Here is a 23,200-nt window from a genome sequence, read left to right on the forward strand (position 1 = left end):
GGGCCTTGGCCGCGCGGGTGAGCGGGAGCGGGGAGCGGGACGTCCCGGTGCTGCTGCTGGAGCTGAAGGGTAATTCCGCTGCAGGGTGACCAGCCGCTTGGAAAGTGCCAGGGCGGGCGGCCCCGCTGCCTCACGCCTCCCCGGGTTTCTGAGGGCTCCTCTCCCTGTTCTCCCCGCTCGGCGGCCGCCGCGTCTGTGGGGCCCTGCAGGCCCCGCACCCTTGGGCAGGTCGTTCCTCCCGGTGCCTCAGAGCAGGGAGAGCCAGGATGGCTGTCAGTGCTCCAGTCTTAACACAGAAACGCAGCTGGCAGGGCCTGTGTGGCTCCCCCTGCCTTTCCTCTGGCCGCGCAGTCGCTGGGAACGGGTAGGAACAAGTTAGGCCCTGTGCTAAATGGGGATGTAATTATAAGGAAGGCCACATGTTTCACGGGGGTTGCGGTTTTATCCGGCCTAGGAAATCCGTACAAATGGGCTGTGTCCCAGGTGATGCCTGTTTGGCTGCGAAATGTGTAGTGGGGAAGTGGAAGCCTAAGTTTAGCTGTCCTCCCCAATTGTCCTGTGATCTAAGAGATGAATCGTAGCTGTAGGAGTGAAAAATGCTGAGAAAATATTTTATGCCTTTATTAGCACTTTTAGAATTACCTCAGACCTAACTCTGTGCACACATATTCCTCCTGTGTTTTGAAAAAAAAATAAATAAATTAAATCTCACACTTCAGAATCTTATGCTTCTTTATGTGTCTCTCTTGCTTTCTTCCCACAGGAATTTTGAACGGTGCTTCCTTGGGATGTGAAGAATCAAAAAAGATTAAGCAAGATATATATGATTATGGTCTTACTCAGTACTGCATGCTGGTCCTTAGACAAGATCACTCCAGACTGCGTGGAGGCTGGGCTACTGCTGCCCAGCTAGCAGAGATCCTAAGGTAAAAACAACTGCTATGAAGTTCTCCTCTTGTTTTCTTTCTGGCCTTTCATCTTGCCCTTTTTCTTTTCAAGCTGTAACACATTGGCTCCCATCCAGAAAAAGGCTTGTTGTTCAGGAAAGGCCAGGGTTAAAGTGCAGAGAGCAGTCAAGAGCAGGGGGGTCAGGCATAGCCTAATTGGTCCTGTTTAATTCATTTGCATTGTGTTTCATTGAGCTGGGTAAACTGTTTTGTGGGAACACACTTTGGTTTGGCTTTACCTTTTTTTTTTGTGAACAGTACTCATCAGTGTCACAGTTCTTAGTCAGAATTGTGGTTCTTTTTAAAAGTTTGTTTACTTAGATTGCATCTTGCAAAAAAGTCTTCAGCCCGATTGACTCATAGCTTGGCTTACTATTGAAATATCTATTCAATGTACCTATTTTAAATACCTATTTACATTTTGAACATAATAGAGGACACAGTTCATACAGACTAGGTAGCTTGACATAGTGATATTGTGAAAATGACATAATTAAGGTTAATTCATAGCTAGTAAATAAGACAACTTTAAACTTGCATCCCCAGTGATCCAATCTCAATTTTCAGTGTGAGGAGAAAGAATAAGTTTTAAATTTTCCCCAAATTGTGCTTGATTTTTGCTTAGCTAGAGAGCAAAATTCTAAGTCATGAAGCAATTAAGCAACCATCTCTTATTTATGCCGTATCTGCAGTATGAATTTTTAATGCCAGGAATTTCAGAAAGAGATGTAAGATTTATCACCAGAGTTGTGTGACACTTAAATCATCCCCTATAAGCTATTTCAGCTGGCAGTGAAAACTTAAATTTATTTTAGCTATAAAAATGTCCTTTTGTGACTAGATGAATCTTAGCTCGTGCCTAGAATTTGCTTTCCAAGGGCTCTGGTAAGCAAAGATTTACATCTGTGCCTCCACAAAAAGCAAACCAAGCCTAGATAAGATGTCAGAAGGCAAAACTCCTCAGAAGTTAGGAAGACTCTTTTGTTGCACTAGTGACAGAACTGAAAGACTTCCCAGGTGTCAGACGTTCAGTTTCATGTAAAAGCTTTTCCAGAAAGGGCCTACATATTTGCAGTGAGTAAAATAAAACTGAGACCTGAAGAACTGATTTCTAGCCCACACCTATTCCTCAGTTAGAGTAAAGTTGTAGATAAACTCACTGAAGATTTTGTGCTAAGTAATATTTTTTTTAGATACATATTTGCCTTGCCTGATCTACCCCCACTTCATCAGGTTTCCTGTCTCAGGTTTTTGTCTACCTTTCTATTTTGCCTTTCTTTTTTTTTTTCCCCCTTTATGGCCATCAGGGCCCTTCCCTAACATGTGGAACAAGCCTGAACAGATCCAATGAAGCTCAAGGAGAAAGTGCCTTGGATATGTTTTAAACTGAGACGTGCTATAGTAAGCAGTAATACACTTGCTGTCTCCAGCCTGCCAGTGATTCCTCTCCCTTTTGAGGCAGCCACCTCAGATCCAGTCACAGCAGTTAACTGTTGTTCAGCCTTGAATTGTCCCATGTCACTGAAGCATTTCTTCTTCCATGACGTGACATTCATTCAAAAGCTGTTCAAACAGGCCCTCGACTATTCAGGTTGATTTGCTTTTTGTTGTGTTGTTTTTTTGTTTTTTTTCTTTTTTTCCATTTCAGTCATTGTTGTGTAGGACTAGAGGTGAAAGAAGATCCTGAGGAATTTTACAATAAATTCCTTCCTTCAGTGATAGACAACCTGCTGGTTTTGGGAAGACGCTTGCAAGCACGGTTTACCCGAGCAATCAAGGTATTTAAAGTTCATAGTTAAAAGAGCAGAGAACCTCTGTAAAGTTTCCAAGGTTACATGTTGTAAAAGTAGGATATTTTTCTAGGGACAATATAGTATGAAAATCTATTTTCCAGAAATTACAGTAGTTTTTCTTATGCCTTGGAGCTTTGAAACTGTGATTTGTGGTTGTCAAGTATTCTGGCCCTGACCTGTGCAAAGCTGCTTTGTTACCCTAGGTTTGTTTAGAGAGTTTAGCTACTACTTTTCACAAGTTTTAAAGGCAAGGGGAAAGAATGCAATTTTAAGTAGGAGAGAAGAACTAGAGCAGTATGATAGAAAGGAATGCCTTACAAAAAGCAGCATCCCAGTCACGGTAATGTCTTTTTAACTTAGCATATAATTAGTTCAGTCTTTGTAGTGGCTCTGTTCCCACTGCTTTATTCAGCTTTACAAAAAAAGGTTTAGGAAGTCTTAAGACTTCAGATCAGATTTGTTGAAATTTGTTTTGCCATACATTTTCTGCCACAAAATTGGCAAAAAATTCCAAAAATGCTCACTGTTTCTGAACTTGGAAGTTGGAAACCCCAAAGGCAGACTGAATTTGTAGATTTGAACACTTTCTCACATTTCTCTCCCTCTTTGCAGAGAATAAGGGTTTAGCCCAGCGAGGTTTCCTCATGCTTTTGAAGCATGCTGAGTTCCAGAATCAGAAGGAAAAAACCCCAAGAAACAAAACCCATGAATCATTTAAATAACCAACCTCATGGATTCTGATAGTTTCTTTTCATATCTCACTTTCCCCCTAGTATCTCATCTCTTGGCTCACTGGCTTCTTGCAGTTAGCCAGAGTTTTCCTACAGAGTGTTGTGATGGGCACCACAAACACAATCAATTCTCAGAAAGGTCTGAACGTATTTTCTGTTAGTTCAGTACTTTAGAAGTGCATTTAGTTCTTAAGAAGGAAGCTTCCTGAATGACGTCCCAGGAGACTCAAGTTTTATCCACAATATGTAATTTCCCCCACACTTTCTTATTATGTCTCAGCCTACACACTTGAGTCATGCTTGTGGGCAAAGATTTCTTTTTGAATGCAAACGCAGTCTACATTCTAAGTCGCCCTTTGGCTTTTACACTTTGTGGTCTCAGAGGTGACTGGGCACCCAGACTAGGTGCTTGCTCAGTGGAACTTTGGAAATCCCACTCTACCAGTGGAGATCTGTAGTTTATTCTGCCCTCGTTTGCTTTTTGTACAAGCCTTTGAAGTAAAGGGAAACACTGAAATAGGTTTCAGAAACTGATGTGTTGCCAAAACACAGAGCAGATAACGTTACAGCTTAACTTATTGCTGTGATTTTGTATCTCTCATTGGCAGTAACAACCAAATGCAAAGTTAAACCATGACTGATGGCTGGGGTTTACAGCATGGATCTAGGAATAGGCTTTCCAGAGTTTCATTTGTGGAGGCTCAGTTAATCTGGGAGATATCTGGCCAAGTGCTTTATAACATTATTTGTCAGCAACGTAGAAGTATAAAAAGCTCCTTTTCTGTCCGACACACTGAGATTTTAGATTTCCAGGGCCTGTGGCTCACACCTGGAATACAGACTCTAGACTGTGTGTTCACACGTTCAAACCTGGATTCTTCCTGGTCATTTTTTCCAGTCCAGTGTTATCACAGGCAAGTACATAACACAGGCTGTTTGGCAAACTGATCAAGCTTCAGCTTAATAGTGGTTTGATGTTTGCTCCCAGACCTCCAACTAGGAGGTGCTTTTGAAGTCTCACCATGCCAGTTTTTAGGAACCTGTTCCATTTTAACAGTGTCCTTGGCCACTTCCTACCCTTTCTTTTTTTTCCCTTTATGCTTTAATCTTAAACAATATATTTCCCACTTTGTGGATTAAATCTATGATGGATTTGTACTGAGCTATTGTTTGTGTTCTTAGCCCTCCCATGCTATCAAATTTTTTTTAAGGCATAAATAAGGCTTCCCACTCTCTGTTATAATTATTTTTCAGGAATGGATGCTTTTTTTAATTATGTTTTGATTTTCTTTATTGGTCTCTGGCCTTGAAGAACTTGCGAGTTGGTTTTTTTTTTTTAGTGGTTCTTACAGTTTAACCATCCTCATCCAGGAATTTGGTGAAGTTTTGGTCTCCAAATCCCTGAAGCATACAAACCTTGCCTCTACCTCACCCTGAAATCCTCAGTGAAGATTCGTACACAGGCTTTTACCTACTTCTTTTTTGTTTAGGATAAGCAAGATTTTTTACGCTGGTTCCAAACAGTAACTGATGCCACCTGCTGGCTGTTCGGTGGGCATGTTCAACTTGCAGCATGCGGTAAGGGAAAAGTAAACCCCTAAAACATCTGAAATTTTATTAGTGGCTACTACAGGTATCAAGAATCACTCTTAAGCTAATTTCCACCCAGTTTTTCTAAATTAGAGTAGATGTTAAATCATCCTCCTAAAGTAGTCTTCTTAACAGAAACCACAATATCTAAAATAGAAAAGATGCACTAAGGGGAAACACTAAAGAATTCCCCTTCTAATCTTTCAGAGACAAACATTAAAAGTGTTTTCCTGTAATTTCCCGTTGTCATTCTATAACTTTAAAAAAGTATTATTTTTTTTTCTGATACAATGAAGTTGGTATTTTAATCTGTGTGTGATTAACATATACAGAAATTTGACCAGAATACATTGCCAGTCCTGAAAAGTGGATAAACTTGAAAATAAATTTGTGAAGTTGTTGCCATGCCAGGAAATTTTACAAATATCTAACAAACTTCACTTTACACTTCAGACCAAAATAAGCTTTCAATTAAACCAAAGTTAATCACACTGGTTTTAAAAAAACAGAATTTGGTTTTGTTTCTAAAATGGAACAAAAACCTAAGGATCACAAGACGGGTAATTAAAACACAGCCAGAAAAATTACTAAATCTGTAAAGAGTGGTAACACTGGAATAAAAAGGATGGTGCTTTAATGACATCAGTGGACTTGCATGAAATACACCTGGTGGTTAGAAACTGTCAGGGTTGAAGTCCTTTTCCTTCCTGGATGTTGTTGCCACGGTGCTAATTCCACTGTTGTCATAAGAAACTGGTACCAGGGCAGCCTAAAAGGTTTTCAAGTTTTATTCCATTGTAGCACCACTGCCCAAGGGACGTCCAAAGGCATTAACACATTGTTTTGGATGCTGAAGTAGTTTCCTTATTCCAGTAAGTTTCAGTGTAAAAATTACAAAAGAGGCTGTTTGTTCCAGGAACAGTATCTGGTTTTACTTGCTATGGCTTATGTTCCATAATTATGTTTATTTGTTTTGTAGTACTTTTAAGTCAAGTCTGGTTCTGTGTGTGTGATTGGTTTGTTGTTTTGTGGTTTTTTTTTGCAGTACTGCAAAATGAGCACTTCCTGCAGTTGTTAATAACAGATGATGTTGAAACAGCAATTATAATGATGTCTGTTTTACACAATCTTTTGAACGTCAGTAGGTTAGTTGGTTTTACATTACTAATTTTCCTGAATTTTAAACTTAGCACTCACTTCATTACTGCTTGGTAAAATAGAACTTTTACACACACAAGAATTGTGGAGCATTTTTCCCCCCACTCTTCGTTGTAGAAATAGAAAAAAAAAATCTATTTTCTTTGTTTTGTTGTTAAATTGAGGGAGTGGGAGTCAGTTGATTGAAACAGTAGCACTGTCTGGGTCAGATTGCTGGTCAGCTGGGTAGGTTGGCTTTCAGAATGCCTGATGTATCTAAAAATAAGTTACTGTTAAAAATCTCATAGTTTGTAATTAATACTTCATTTCTGTCCCCCTGCTTTTTCTTCTTTTTAAAGTTCTGTCTTGCTTCAGGTTGATGAAGAGACCCTCCACACTGTTTTGGATGAACTTGTTTATAAGCTTTCATCTACCACCAATCCTGTCATAGGAAGTGCTGCTACAAAACTGCTATTGTTGGTGGCAAAATGTTGCCAGCAGCTTGTGAAGTTACTCACAGCTCGCTACAAAGGTTTGTAAACACACACAGGACCAACCACTGGCCTCCCCTGACATTCACTGTAGGAATACAAAGATGGAAGTTTCCCACCTCTAGCAGAGATGGAAACTGCAATGCTGAGTTGTTGTTTTTTTCTTCTTTTCTGTTAATTTTCATTGTAGTTTAAGGTGCTGCACCTCTTTCTGTTTCCTGTATTTATTTTCTTCTGTGTATTGAGGAATCTGCATGTGGGAGTTGTCTCTCAAAGCTGCTGTTTGTCACTTCCAAGCTGATGGGCGTTACTTCTTTGTTTCTGCATCTGGTTTTCCTATGCAGGTAGGATATTGAGAGATCCTAGTAGCAGGGTTCCTGTACTGCCAGGATAAGAGCAGTGTGTCAGACTTGTGCCAGTGGGCTGACACTCACTACTCCAGAAGCATGGAAGTTTTACTTAAAGCCAGCTTCTGACCCTGGCTTTTACAAGTCTGCTTGCCTGATAGGTGCTGTTCTGTTACTGAGAAGCTGACTGCCCTTTGATATCCAAGTAATTGCAGTGAACTCTTTCCAAGAATCCATGAGTTTATCATTTTGTCTTGATGCCTTTAGATGAGGAGGCTGAGAATCCATATAAGTTTCTCCATGTTAGTCATTATTTAATGAGGTGTCCCATTTAAGGTTTCTGTCTCTAGCCTAGCAGGGAGTTCCAGGAAATGCCTTTGTCCTCTGCAATGCTCATGGAGATTGACAGAGGCTTTGATGTTTGCCTGGCCTTTCACATGTTGTTGGTGGTCAGAACTACTTGTGAGCAGCCTCAGTGCTTTGGGGACAAGGACAGTAAGAAGTGGATATGCTAGACAAAAAGGTCAAAATCCCTTTTTTTTTTTTTTTTTTTTAAATGCCTGTCCTGACCACCTATTAGGCAAGACCAGCCAGATAACTTTCTGGGCCAGATGTGCAGATTTGCCACCCTTTTGCCTACAGGAATGAGAGAGGATGGCTTTATTTTCATGTGAAATTAAGTGTTATGTGCCCAAGGCTGGTATCACATTGTTAATTCTCATGAAATTGCTGTGATGGTCTGATCATCCCAGCTATAGAATGCTGACTTGTCTGAAGAGGTGCAAGTCTCCATCAAGTGATTGTGTTTTATTTTGCCCTAGAATCACAACATGCCACAGTCATTTAGAGACTCTAATCTCTCTTCTCTACACATTTTCTGTTTCCACTAAGGGATAAAAAACCCTTTAAGTTTGAGTGCTTATGTTAGTTTTTACTCAGGCTTTGGAATTCTTTAGATAGTTTGAGGGAAAGCAGCAACTAAGCAAGCATTACAGCATTTTCCCCATCTGGCTATCTCATTGAACTAACTTGGCTTCACAGTGGCTGAGAGCTGTTGTCAGTTTGAGGTATTTCAGTATAAGCTTTCTGTCAGTGAAAGCAGCCTGCCAGAGGTGAGGATATCACCTGAACCTCACACCTCTGAGATTAGCACAGTCTTTATATCAGGCTTCCAGAAGGGCCTGGTGTTTTTGTCTACAGGGGTTGACCCATCTGAGAGAGACAGGTGAGGTACTCCTTGTTAGTTACTGAGAGGTCAGGTGGCTGTGTAGTCTGTACAGAAACTGGCAAATGCTTGTGCCAGACTCACAGGATTTCTGTGAGGGAACTGCCTTGTGTAGCCAGGCTACATGCTTTTGCAGAGCTCAGCAGCCTTAGGTCACGCACCAGGTCCATTTGGAGTCTCACCTGTCACTCTCAAATGTTTAACCATCATTGTCTGCATGTGCTAGAGCAGAGGTGCCATTTCTGTTTGCATGAAGGACTCTGTGCTCCAGCTCCAGATCCTGTAAGCATATGCAATGGATTATTCCTTGCAGTTGCCCAGTGTACGATTATGTTTAAGGACAATGATTTGAAGATGGAAAAGTTACTTGAATGTGCAGTTCTTGAGGAGGCTGTCCAAACACAACTACTTCCTGCCCGCCTTCCTTTTTCCTTCAACTCCCTGAAGAACTCTCAAACTCTGGGATTTGGCTGATACAAAGCTAAAAAGCCTGTGTTACTGTCTACTTCTCTCCTGTGTGCTATGCAGGGTGTGTGTTTGTGCCCTGGGGGGAGCACAAGTATGCGTTTTAGCTACTGTGAACCTAAAAAGATACTTGTCTCAGGGATTGGATGCACATGTACTCACAGTTAGACTATGCTATACAGATAAGATATCAAAAAAATCCAGTTTTCAAATATATTAAAGCAGTGCTAATAAAACCTAGCACTTGCGTGGTGCTTTACATCCTTTTAGTACCTTACAATGACTTACTGATAAGACACTGAAAGTACATTAATAATTTAACTGCCAGTTATATAGATATAATAGATAGTGACTTGGACATACAGAATTACAGTCCCCGTATAATACTTCTCTGTGATGGTTGGAGCACCAGGTGCTCTTTGATAGTATTCTACATTGAAACTCAAAGATGACTGTTGGTGTTCAGCTCCAATTTAGTGTTCCTTTGCACATAGACTCAGATTTGACTGTTTAATTTATTTATTTTTTACTTGAAAATTGTTAGTTTGAAATCCTGGAAAAAAAAATTCATCTTAGCAGTATCACATGCTTCTTTTCTCTCTCTTAGGATTGAAAACACTTTTAAGTAAGCAGTGGACTGGCAGAGGATTTGACAGGGATCTCAGTCAACTCTTGGACCTGTTGTCCTTGGAACAATCCAATGGAAAAGCAGAAATGCAGGTGCTGAAGTTTAATGAGAATTCTGTGTGTGAAATCTGAGTTCCATGTGGTGTATATATGTATATATATGTGTTTTTATGAATTTACTCTATCACTTTGACATTTATCAAAGCTCATGTTATGTTTTCACTGTACTAATGGATTAAAAAATTTCTTATTTAATATTTTTTCCTCCTCCATAATTTTTAAGACATCAAGAAATTGTCCAGTGATTAAGGTATGGGACTGTGACTCAAGAAATTGACTTTGTGTTGCAGATTCATCATAGATTTCTATACAACTGTAGAGAGAAAAAAAATAACTTGTTTTTGATAACTATAAACCAAAAATAACTGTCTGCTTTTGTCACATTGGTGTTACAAATTTAGATCTCTGAATTCTAGGCAGCATTCAAATAGAATTAAGTCATATAGAGAAAATATTCAGTAAGAACACCTTCTGGGCTGTGTTCCCAATAAAAAAAATGTGTGCTGTATGAACTTCATACCAAAATTTTACATGCAGGTTTCTCAGAGACAGTACTTTAAAGGAAGTGAGAGTTACATTTGTAGAGACCTGTTTCCATCTTCAACAGAGCAGGATGTTTTGTGTTGGGTTGGGTTTTGTTCTGTTGAGTTTTGTTTTTTTAAAATCCCATTTAAAAATAGCATTGATTTATTTTTCCAAATTTGTTGCATTTCAGTGTCTCACTGCAAATGTAACATTTTTCCTGCTGCTAATTCTCCGAACTTGTCTTTCTGTCCTCCCTAGTGTAGATATTTTAATTGAATCACCGTCTGAAACATCAAGTGCTTCAGGTGTTTAAAATACAAATTTCTTACACTGATTAATGCAGCTAATCTAGATTTTGTATTTGTGCTGTAGATTCATTTGTTTACCACAGAGAGCATCAATCCAGGTGATCAGATTAGCTGCCTTTGGAGCAAGTACAAGTTTTGTGATAATAACCATCTTGTAGGACCTTAAATTCCCCCATCTGTTATAAATACTGAATTTTCATGTATTTGAAAACTGATGGGTTTTGGCCAAATGTTGAAATTGTTCCTAATACACAAGCAGTAAGAAAGTGTTTTTTGTATGCAGAGAAATTATACTACCAAGTGCTTTATTAATTTCAGAGGCAGCATCAAGCAGCTTGTATAATCCAGGCTACATGGAGGGGATTTCAGACAAGGAAAAGGCTGAAAAAACTACCCCAAGCAGTGACCACTTTACAGAGAAGCTTCAGGTAAACAGTATGGCTTTGTAAAAAGCACTAAAGAGAAGAATCTAGTGAAAAGGCTTGGTTTCTTTTTTCTTAGATCACAGAGTCACAGAAAAAATGCAGGTAATCTGATCCTATCTACTGCTGGAAGTAAGGCCAGCCTCAAAATGGGAACTGGTTGCTCAGGGCTGTATCCTGTTCTGGAGGTCTCCAAGGTTGAGGATCCAGCCATCCACTTGGCCCCTGTCTTGGTGCTGCATGACTCACCTGTTGAAGGTTTCTTCTTTTACAGCCAGTGGGAATTTCCTTGTTGCAGCTCTTTACCACTGCCTTTTGTCCTTTTTCTGTGTGATTCTAAGAGTGTGGCTCAGTCCACCCTTCCTTTAGCCTAAACAAACCCATCTCTACACCTCTCTTAGTATATTATACATTCCATAGACCTCATTGGCTCAGTCTGAACAGTCTCTATCCCTCCAGTTTGTCAATAACTGTCTTCTACGGGGGGGCCTAGTAGAGCATGGCCAGTATTCCAGGTGTGTCCTCAAGAGCGCTAAGTAAAGCAAAGTAATTATCTTCCTTGATCAGCTTTTGCTAGTGCAGCCCACTCTGCAACTAGTCTTTGTTACTGCAGGGGCATGCCGCTGGCTTCTGGTCAACTTGTCACCCACCAAGAACCCCAGGCCCTTTTCATTGGAAGTAGCTGCTGTCTAGGTAGTCAGTGCCCAGCCTCTCTTGGTTCATGATGTTATTTTGTAGCAGGTGTGTAGAGCTCCGAATTTGAACTGTATGTGGTGTCTTCTGACCCATTTTCTGTGTTTATGGAGGTCCCTCTGAGTGTCAGCCCTGTCCTGCATGGGAGGCTGTGATGACAGCCTTGATGAAGTCAAGGAAAATTACATCTTCTGCTTTCCCCTCATCCACAGAGCCAGTCATCCTATCACAGAAGACAATCAGGCTGATCAAATTTGATTTGCTTGTTATAAGTCTTTGCTGACTGTTCCTATTCGCTTCCTGTCCTTCCTGGAAATATCTTGCCTGAGGATTTGTTTTCTGTGTCCCAGGGCATAAGTTTGGGCTGACCAAGAGTTCTTTCATTTTGAAGATGCCTTTTTCCAGTCAGCTGTTATTTCTGAAACATAAAGGTAATGTGATGCCAATATGAGCTGTTTCACTACAAATTATTTTAACAGAAACATCCAAACCATGTGCTTTTCCAGCAGCACCAAACTGCCACTTCTGATGCCAAAAGCTCCAACTGTCCCTTTCCCAGCTGTCAAACTCCTCCATGAAAAAAAACCTTACTTCTATGATGGTTTTTTTAATGTTTTCAGTGTAAAAATTTGTGGCATATGGAAAACTGAAAGTGTGGCACACTGTACCTTGGGATTGCACTAAATAGCACTAGCAGCTGATGGTGGTAGAGCAGTCAACTGGTTCACAGTTGACACAAAATTCCACTGTAAATTGAATGTAGAGCTGTCCTGGAGTTTCCAATCTGCCATGCCAGGGTGCTACAGAAACCAAGGACCATGGTGCTTGCTCAGCATGGTGCTTCCAAGACCTTGTTCTTCATTAATATTTGAAATCCTGGACTCTCTGAAGTGTTGTCACTTTGATGATCTAGAAATAGTATCCTCTGACTTGGAGCACCACAGAAGAATGAAGCTATGTAAATAGTACTTGTCTTACTTGAAGTAGGATTTCAGCAGTAATGTTAGCACATATTATATTAACTTTTTTTGAGAAATGTGATGTGATTTAACATGGGTTAAGGGATCTAAATCAAGTTTAGTCTCCACAGAAGTGGGGTTTTTTTCAATCATTTTTGCACATGTTGAGCAAAAGTAGATCTTACAAATCAGTTAGTTAAATCACATTTCATTATGACCAAAGTTTTAGAAAGCAGGCAGTTATGGTTTGTGGCATTAGGAAGATATTGGACTATCTAGGGTATAATCTAAAGATTCTGGAAGATTTTCAGAGGCAAGCAGTGGGACACTAGCCACTCCAGCTTTTGTGCTGTAACTCCAAGGATGACATCCTTGTTGCTCCTTTTTACGCCACTATACACTTTGAGCCAATATTCCTTCCTTCCTCAGGCACCTTGCAAGCCTGCAGGCTAAAATCATAGCCCAGAAAACTTGGGTGATGGGCTAAGGCATAACATGGTAAAGGAGAAGGGAAAGGGTGGTGAGGCTAATGACAATCCACAAGCTGCTTGACTTTCCCATGTCCTATTTTCAGTATTGTGTTAGTGTGTACCTCTTAAGTAGTTCTTGAGTCATTTAAATGGACTTTTGAATGTGCTGAGGAGTGGAAATGTATTAATATCCTTACGTTTGTGTGTTCATGGCTCAGTCAGTCCCAATGTACTGAGTACAACATAGTAATTGTACAGCTCCAGTGTTGTTTTTTCTGTCCAGGTTTGAAGCTGCAGTTACTGTTATGCTGAAAAATAGTATTTGGAATGCTGTAAGCATGATTTTAGAAAAGCTTTCAGGAGGACCTTTGAATTTGTAACAGTCAGGGTTTGGTTATTTTCACAGATTTATTTTAGAACAAGTGTGGTTAAATGCTGCTGAGTTTGAAACTCTGACCTCTGCTCACCTGCAGCTGCAGTGGAAGATTCTAAACTCTGCAAGTTGCAAACTTTTGAAACTCTGTGGTTTCAGAAATATCTCTTGGGTGAATCCCTCTCCTTGAAGTTAGTTCACTGTTACATAGCTCATGATACAACTGTTACAATGGCAATAATTTGTATTAATCATGTGTCAAAATAAAAAAAAAATCAAACCAGTTTATATATAGAAAGAGATGATCAAAGGGTGGCTGATCTTCAGCATGAACTGTTGAAGGAAGTTTGGACCTTACTCTGTGTGTGTTTTGCTTCTGTTCAGAGGCATTTCCCTGTCACAGTGTGGTCTTGTGCAGACAAATGTCTTACCATTAGGAGGAACAGAGAATGAAGAACAACACATGTTTTGCAGACTACAAAGGAAAGAAACATTTAAATACCTGATGGTCACTATTGGTAGTTTCACAGATGCACATCTGAGAATCTCATGAAAAATCCTTGTAGTTTTCCACCCAGTGGAGCTAATATGAATTTCTAGGGTAAATTATTAATAGTTATATCAAGACAATGTCATTGAAAGTCCTGTTGGATCCTGTGACATCATTCCACTTGGAAGTGGAATGTGTGCCTTCCTGGATTAAAAATGCAAGGATTTATAGCTTTAATTGGCAGAAGTGTCTTGGCTCAGAACCTGTAGTTTCCTTGAGCCCATTCTGACCTAATCACATAGATCATGATCTGTCTCTGTAGGTAGATGTGTGGGCACACTTCAAGTCTGCATTACTGTCATAAAAGGATTATGGTCTCCCAGATCATGGTGGAGGCTGTTTGTCAGTTAGGGCCAGAGCTTTCAATGCAGAGCATCTCCATTGCACAATAGCTTCCATCCCATCTTTCCCCACCCAGGTATGGAAACTTTGGAGAAATTATGGTTGGTGGAAAAATTACAATGCAACTTATGCTAGCAATGGGAAACACACAAAGAACTCAGTAGTACTGTGAGTCTAAAGGTATGTGAGGTGCAGCATTACCAAAATTACTGGACATTAATTCTAGCCTACAGCCTCTTTTTTTCCCTTACTGGTATCTCTTATGCCTGTGCTCTGTCCATTTGTTCTCATTCCTAGTGCTGAAGCTGCTACTTTCATTTGTCCCTAGAAAGGTGGTAGAGGGGAACAGAACTCAGGGATGTGGGCCCAGTGAGGGTACTCAGGTCCTGAGCAGGCAAGTGATTTTGCTGCAATAGAAGTGGAGGAGTCATGTTATTACCTCATTGTGGGGTGAACTCATGAAGTTTCAAGCATGTGGTTAGGTCCCTTGGGACGAGAAGGGGTAGTGAAGAGAGGGGGAGCCCTACCTCACAGCTCCTTATGCTTCACTGGAACCACGTCCAACTGATCTTAATAATTATTAGAATCAATACATCAGTATATTTCATATTAATATATTAGTCTCTCTATTAATATCTTAGTGTGTATATAATTGATATACAGGCTATTGTTAGCTTAAACATTCCAGGGACAGTTAAAGAGTTTTCAATTGTCCCATCTGTGAAACATCTGCTGGGGCTTTTCCAGTGCCAAGCACAGTGGGTCAACATCCCAACATCAAATTACACCTAGTACAAATCAGGAAGAATTTACAACAAAATTCTTTGCTAGAGTTCTGTTAACAAAGTTGATGGACAAAATGTGTCAGTGTGTGTTTCCTGGAGAAAAAAATAATAAACTCTCCAAATTTATGAAGTGAGCCTTAAAAGCCAACATTCTGACCTGCTCTGGCACTCTGTACAAAAATCATAGTTTGTATTATGGAAAGCAGGTGCCATGCATGGTGATGGGTGCCCTGGAAAAGGTGCATCCTAGAGCAGATGGGGAATGTTGCTTTACCTCTTCCCCAGATGATGGAACCAAAATCGTTCTAGTTCATGCTAACTCTAAATGTCCCACATTATTTATTCATAGAACTTGATTCTAAGTAAAAACATATCCTTTGATTTGATAGCAGATTGAGTGACTGGTTCAGAATTTGTGGTGGCTGTAGATAGTGTGGTAATTTGTTAGCTTGCAGGTGAGTTCTCATTGCTTGGTGTGGTCCTGTAGCCAGTGGCTGGGATGGCAGATTATTCTGTGGATTTCCTCCCCCGATGCATTTCACACAAAGAGAAAGAGAGGTGCTTTTAAGAAATGTACAACTAAAGCTAATTGTTAATGTATCTGTTTGTTATAGGGCGAAACGGGAACAGGAGCTGCAGCAGTTAAAAAAACAGAGGGAAGATGAGGGTCTGAAACTGCAAGTTCAACTTAAGAGACAGAGGGCCATGAGACTCTTCCATGAACGACAGCTGGCCTTTCTGGAAATAATCCATGCCAGTATGATTTATATTAAACTATATCAGAAGATTAAACTGGGTCTCCTTATGAACAGTTTCTCCAAAAATATTTATCTTGCAGGTCTGTTTGCACTGTAGTCTTACTGTCCTACCTCCTGACCCAGTCATCTGACAGGAGGTGCTAATTCTACAAGGGCTCAATATCTACTGATCAAGATCTGCTGTCTTCAAAATGGTGCAGGAGAAAGGGAGACCCAGTTTTCTTGTTTTCAAAAGCTCCATTGCAGCTACAAGCCTCTGAGACATGGTCCACAGCCAATGGATCTTGGAAGAAGTGGGGTTTTTAACTAATGACCTTTTTTGGTAGTCCCTAGTTTGAGGATTAAAAATGCAAATTGTTAAGAGATCCCAACCTACAGTCTTATAACTGGAATTCTGTTACACTTGTAGGTCAGGTAAATAAGTATATGGAGGAAACAGAAAGAAAATCAGCATTAACTATCCAGAGATTCTGGCGAGGATATAGAGCAAGAAGAAATTTTCATCAACAGAGACAATCTCTTAAGGAGTATAAAGCAGCTGTCATAATTCAGAGAGCAGTAAGTATATATACTTTGTTCTGACACTGGCTAGGATTGAGTGAATTATTGCAACGCCTTAAAAACCTCTGTTTATTCTCTTACTGTTGGTGTATCCACAATTTATTTTATAATTATTCAGAGGGTGATAGTCTAGAGCCACAAGTTTTTTAGATGGGTTAAACCTTGCATAGGTTACAAAGCCTGATACCATCTTGCAACTAAAATATAAGAGCTGCCACTTTGAAAACTAAGGTTGGAGTTTCACCACACTACAGATGAGTCAGTCATTTATTATGAGTGTTTTTACTATTTGGCTTTCATGGTGACCCTTGCACGTTGTCTTTTCAGCTAAATTTACACTTTAGCAGTTGCAATACTGAAACATTTTTCTCTCATTGTTTGATTACAAACAAAGCCAGAAGACAAGCTTCCTGCCTGGGATTGTCATATTCTCCTATGTTCTTTACAAAGGCTTGTAAATTCTTGGAAAAACGAAGGAGGAGGAGACCTCTCTCTCCTTGGAAAGATCCCAAGGGAGTGACAGATGAGCAGAGACTGGCTTTGCAGCAGAAGGTGGATGACTACATCAAACTGCATCCGGTCTGTTTCTTAGTCACTTCATAATTCGCATTAATGATGCAGCATAAAATACTGTAGGGATAAATTCTCATAAATTCTGATCAAGATAATCCATGTGAGGAATTCGTAATATTAACCATGCCTGTTTGAGGGCAAGGTGCTAGAATATTGGAGATTTGAACCATTAATCTAATAAACGGGGTCAAAGCAAACTGTAATTGGAAAATTTGGATACTTGAGGATGGGCAGTTCTGGAGAGAGCTGCAGAGAAAACAGAATTATTAAGTTAACAATTAAGTACAGCATTTGCGTTCCTTGTTTAGACATTATTCTGTTCACAAAAGATTTAAAATAGCCAGGTCCTAATGATAACGAGTTGTTATTTTCCTCCAGGCTTCCCAAATGTCAGAAGAAATGAGTAAGGAACTACATATGCAGGCCCAGGAAAAGCTGGCACAGTTCCTGTTGAGGAGCAGACTGGATAGGAGAGCAGCGCAGCGCAGGGAGACATTACTGGCTCAGGTCAACACTGATGTGGAGCTGCTAATGAGTAAGTGGCTGCTTTAGTCATACTGCTGGTTACCATTTAGATTAAGCTAATTTAGAGACAAAATTAGAGAGAACAGTGGCAAAGCCTCATTTCAAGACTAAAATTTCTTTCTTTCTCTGCCATGTGCCTTATCTTGAGATACAGGCTTCGTTAAAGATTATCCAGGTGTTGGTGTAGGTCAAGTAAACACCACTGCTTTTGAGCTTATTTTTCTGCTGGAAATGTTTCTAATATGTTCACAGGAAAAGCAAAGGCCCTGTAAAAGGCACTAAAATGCATTAGAGGGGAAACTTGCACAACCTCTTCCTCCACGTTTCTTTTGCTTTTTTTTCTGTTTCCTTGTGTTGTAAGTAAGCTGCTGGTTGAAGTGCTCTCAGCTATGGCAGATAAAGAGGGAAATCTTTGAGCTATGAATTCCAAGTCATTTTCTCTGGCTTGGCTTTATGTAAAATGGACTTCACTGTTGTGCTATTGTAACTCCAGACAAGTAGCTTGGAGTAAAGAGTGAGAATAGCAAACTGCAGCCACCAGAGAGCACCCAAGCAGGAGAAAATTCAGCAAGTTACTGAATTTCATTTCTTTGTCTGTCACGTGCTGTGTCACTGCAGGTCATCTCTGCCTGACCAAGCAATCAGCAACACACCCAACACTGTGCTGTGTCCCCCAGGCAGGGAATACACTGTGCTGCTGTTCCAGAGCACTGGAAACACTTCACTCATGTCAGCTGCACCAGTGGTGCTGATCCAGCAGCAGCAAACAGGAGCACCTCTTTCTCTTAGGTTGTAGTATCACAAGAAGTCATTTTGGTAGATGCCACCACTGCACCTGAATGAAGTACTGCTGCTTTCCCTGCTTCTTCTCCCTCCCTGCTTATGAATTTATTTTTTCAGATTAGTCTTAATTTGATTGCTTCTCCAATCAGGTTTATCATGCAGCCATGAAACTGTATGCCAGCCTGGGGAAAGGAGTGACCTAGGACAATGGGAAGGAGGAGGGTAGTGCTCCTTCCTTTTTTTTGTTTGAAGCACTTGTATAACCACAGCATGAGAAACAGAATACAGAAAGCTTTTCTTCTTGTTCTTGCAGATGCTCCAGGGTTAGCAGAGACCACAGAAAAAGATCTTGATGTCTTTATGAGTCGATCAATCCCTGTAGCTACCAAGGCAAGACAATCCCACAACACTAGGCTGAAACACACTCACTGGCCATGGTGGAAGAAGCTTGGAGAGGAGTTTGAGGAAGATGATGTCATTTCTGATGATGCCCTAAATGCAGAACTGGGAACTCTATTTATTGGTGGGAAGAAATCCTTTTAGGTAACAGGCAGAAGAATTCCTCACTCAGCCAGACTCATACATTGCACTATGCATTCACTTGGGTGTGTTTTTAAGGAAGGAAAACACTTGAACTGTAAGACAAAGCACTGAAAAAAGACCAAAGCCTTCTTTTAGTACATTTTACTTATCTTATTAAGAACATCTTCCTGTACTTCAACAGTTAGATCCTACAGATTGTGCTGTTGCAAATAGGATTGAAATACTGTAGTTGTAAATGAGGATATTTTGTAATTTGTATCACTTTAAAAATAAGTTCATAACCTTTGGCTTTTCTGTTCGTATTCACACTGGGATGCATAAAGAATCACACTATTCTAAAAGCCTGGGCTTTTATAGAAAAACCTTTCACTGGGTGATCTGCTTTGAGGTAAAATGGATTCAGAACAAACTAAGACATCAATAAGAAGTCAAGCAAGCATGTGGCAGGCTGGGTGCTTATGGCAAGGTAGAACAACTAACTAACTTTGTTCTGCACAAGCAAGTTTGGCCTGAGGAACCTTCACCAGCCTCAAGAGCAGCAAGGGGAGAAAAATTCCACCAACATTCTTGGATTAAATGTGTTTTCCTTTAAAAGCATGCAGCTCATTCCACAGCCAGTGCAGCGTGTGGTAACATGGGTGCAGTACAAACTGTTACATGGGATTGGAGCCTTAGTGTGACCATCTGGACCATCCATCTTAAACTATCCAGATGCTGGTTAATCCAGAAAGGTCTCCAGCACGGGGCCTCTGCAGTCACTGTGACCCAATACATGGTAAAAACCTACAGCCACAGGCTGAATGATGCTGCTTAACCAATGTGCCCAGACAGCAAGGAGTACTCCAGGCTGCAGCTAGTGCTTTAGGTGCCTGTGCTATTTTTTAGGTAAGAGACCAAGAGAGTCTTAAGGATTAGATTTACCTCACTGCGGAAGAGGGAAAAAGCACAGTGATTTCTGGCAATTGTATTGTGGGCAGCAATACTGGTTCAGCGTATTTGTTTTTCCATTCTCTCTAGAAGGTTTTGAGTTTTAATTTTAGGGAAGATGAATGGAAAACAAATAAATAGAAATAGCAGGCAGAAGTCCAAGCCCATTCAGATGCATCTGATAAATTGAAATTAATAATTGGACAGCTGCCCAGTGGAAGAGCTGTGCTTCAGGTTAATTTTTGTAACAGAGCTGTGATTTGGAAGGCACTTACTTGGCTCTCAGGTCCTTTCTTGGAGAGCTAACTAGTGAAACTATCCATTAGGTGTTTGCCAGTGCACTTGCATGTGTCTGTTGAGTTACATGTTGTTCTGCACAGCCTTGCTATTAGTTTTAGGCAGTGTCTGTAACAAGACAGTTGCCCTACAACCACTAGACTGGAGGAGCTGGGAGACAGTGACCAAGCACTCCAGGGGATGGAAGTGACTCCCCAGCAGCTAACAAGCTCTGGTGCTGGAAAAGGCCCAGTGTCTCTGGATGAATAGCAGCAAGCCAGCTGTTCCCTTGGAAATGCCAGAGTCCTCTGTGCACAACATAGTCCTTTCTACTGCTGATCCAAACTATTTTGAGACAGCAGACTCTGCTGTTATGTTTATTCCTAATCACCCTCATTATAATAGCTCTTTAGCACAGGGGGTTGTTCACAAAGGTGCTTTGCTTAAGGTATTTGATATAAATAAAGGTGAGCCCCCCTGGCCAGTGTTAAATACCAAATGAATTATAGAGCCATCTTACCAAAAAGCCGTTTATTGTAATGGTAGTGGCCTCTGCCACTCATGCCATTTAAGTTGATAATGGACTCCCCCTTTGGAATGTGCAATTTGCTGGATAATGTTTTGGGGTTTTTTTTAAGTGAACAGAGAGTCTGGTGAAAGGTGCAGTCTTGCTGGAGGAATTAGAGTTTCTGGGTTGTTCATTACCAGACCAACAGTGCAAATTCCTGTGCCCCACCCCTGCCCTAATAGGAGATCTCAATTGTCTCCATTTTACAGTCGAGGGAAACTGAGGCAAGGGAGCCATGAGGGAACATGCCTATAGCCATATATATAACCATATAACTTGTCACTGGTTCCTGTTGCTGTCCCAGGCAGAGCAAGCCAGGAAGGATGCCAGGTGGGAGCTGGAAGATGCTGGCAGGTACCAGTTGCTGTGGCCAGCTTGGAGCCTGGGCCCAAGGGTGGGAGAGATTTGGCATAGCTTGGCTCATCCTCTTTTCAGGTCCTTCTGTGCCACATGCAGGAGACACTGCTGGAGTTTTAGTCCACTGCTGGGATAAAATACTCCTGCCTGAGTAATGGGAACAAAGACAACTGAGCAGAAGCCATTTCCATCCTGCTACCAGGTGAATAGTCCTGCTGGGTTATAAGATCACCCAAAAAAATACTAGGAGTGGCCATGAGCTTAGATGGGTCCAGTCTTGCTCCCACAGACCATAGGCATACTCAGAAAGCTGGGTATACCTTATACCACTTGGGTATAAATGTGCTGCACAGGTGGTCCAGGAAGGTAGGAAAAGGGGCAGAATTCAGTTGTGCCCAGCAAGTCTGGGCTGTGCCAAGTTGATTAGCAAGGAGGTTTGCCCTGGCAGCCTGAAGACAGACCCTGGTCACACCAGAGGAAGTGCAAGGCTGCCCTCCCCCATCTGTGTGGTGACAAACCTGGGGGAATGTGCTGTGACATGAGGAGGGGCAGAGGTGAAGACAGAGCTGCAAAGGCAGTGGTGCTCAGGTCATTAAATATTGACACCATCTAAGCTGGCCTGTGGGGGTGATTTAGCTGAATTGCAGGTTTCTGTTGCTGTGATAAATCAGACCATTTGTCATGTGGTTTTGTTTCTTCCCTCCCTTAAGTAAAGTTATACAGGGGCATTACTGCTACAGCTTCAGCAGCAGCAAACATTCTGGAAAAACGAAATCCCCTGATGGATATAGATAAAAAAGAAGGGACAGCAGCTGTTCCTCTATTGAAGGTGACACCGGAGTCATGGAGCAAAATAAGGCAGTAAAAGGAGCAAACAAACAAAAAAATCACCCAGTCCTTTCAGAGCTGGAGACAAAGCAGTGTCTTCTGCTGGCTTCTGCAACTGAGGAAAATTCCTGTTTATGCGGACAGATACTTTTTTTTCCCCCAGCTTTAGCTGTAACTGGCTTCTGCACACAACAGGATGCTCATCTCCAGCAGACACAGGCCTGAGACCACACTGCCAAGTCCAAGGGCATCTCCTGGCCTTTCAGACGAGCTGTAACAGGAGCTCTGAGCCGAGGGTGGGAGATAACCCCCCGATGCTATTTCACCTCTTGCCTCTGATTCTTCCACTGCTGATTTCCCTGGGAGCAGAATCTGCTAGAAACATCTGCTCTCCACTGCAGAGTATCATCACGTACATCAAGGACAAGGAGAAATGAAAGCTTTCCCCCAGTAGAGGAATCGGGGCTATTTATAAATTAGCATGAATCAGAAACAGAGGGAGCTGCAAGGATCATCGCAATCAGTCTCCAAGTTCTCCTTGTTGTCCTTCTCCATAGCACAGGAACACCGGGTCATTGCCAGGCACCCTCGTGCACAGTGAAAAGCTCTTTCACACTTTGTTTTCTAAGTGAGTGATACACGGGACCAGGTCTACCAGGGGGAGATGAAGTGTGGGTATTTCCCACCCCCTCTCCCCTGCTGAAGGCAGGGCTGGGTTTGCTCCAGCTGCCTTCTTAGGACAGACAGGCAGGTCTGGCAGGTGAAGACCAAGGGCAGGACATGGTGGCTGTGGCGATTTTTCCCAGCTGTGCTGGAGAAGTCCTCTGTGACCTTGAGCACATTCTTTCTGTGTCTTCTCCTCCCTCAGATGAGGTTTACTGATGCTTTTTAAGAGCCTTGAGTGGAGGATGCTGTGTGAGCCCAGGGCCACTAAAATCCCTATCTGGTAAGGTGAAAGAGGAGTTTGGCAGCCCCAGGAAGACAAAACATTTGTATGATCAGACGTTGAACACCACAAGAGCTCAGAGTTGCCAAGCTATTCATTTCTCTCTGAATTCAGCTTTTATCTGCAGGGTGTAGTTATTCTCTATTTGATGTCATCCTCAAAGGAGGAACAGTCTTTACCTGTGCTTGATCACTTAATAAACCCCAGAAAAGCGAGCCATTCTGATCAGGGAAACTTCACTGAACACCTCTCACCCATCCAGAACCTGCCTGTTTGGAACGAGATGAACATACAGGCAGACAAAATGGATAATAAGATCCAGCTCAATCCAGCTGTGCGTGACAGAGCGAGTGAAGGGTCACACCTGATCCTTGAAACAGCCAAAGAACCGTCACACGTGCTGAGCCTTCACCGTCTGAAAGGCCAGGGGTGCTCAGGCTGCCGCGGCTGCCCCCGGAACGAACGGCGAGTGGAAACAGGGTCGTTGCAACCGCAGGGCACGGCCCAGCCCGGCGCGCAGGAACGGGGGACACCGCAGGCTCCGCGGGCTCCGGCCGGACTGCCCGTCACGCGTGGGAAAGCCTGTGCGGGCTGATGCGGGAGGCGGCCACGGGAGCCACCGGAGCGGTCCGGGACAAAGGGCTGTGCGCCCTGTGACCTGACGTGAGGGGTGCGGAACGCGGGGGCCCCGGAGCCGCTGGGCAAGGGGGGAGCG

General features: G+C 41.8%; 1 protein-coding gene across 1 annotated transcript; it reads left to right on the forward strand.

Moving 5' to 3' along the window:
• Positions 1–5: 5 nt before the first annotated feature.
• On the forward strand, positions 6–18,583 carry IQCB1 (IQ motif containing B1; the record flags this gene model as incomplete). The annotated part of the gene is made up of 13 exons (XM_009996226.1): positions 6–69; positions 764–926; positions 2,596–2,725; positions 4,962–5,049; positions 6,107–6,206; positions 6,558–6,730; positions 9,334–9,446; positions 10,565–10,674; positions 15,455–15,597; positions 16,008–16,156; positions 16,610–16,738; positions 17,111–17,267; positions 18,354–18,583. Coding segments are annotated over 13 exons (1,749 nt in total), but the record flags the coding sequence as incomplete, so codon positions are not given.
• Positions 18,584–23,200: the final 4,617 nt, after the last annotated feature.

This window comes from Chaetura pelagica, unplaced genomic scaffold (assembly GCF_000747805.2).
Source record: "Chaetura pelagica isolate M959 unplaced genomic scaffold, ChaPel_1.0 scaffold3, whole genome shotgun sequence".
Lineage (NCBI taxonomy): Eukaryota > Metazoa > Chordata > Aves > Apodiformes > Apodidae > Chaetura > Chaetura pelagica.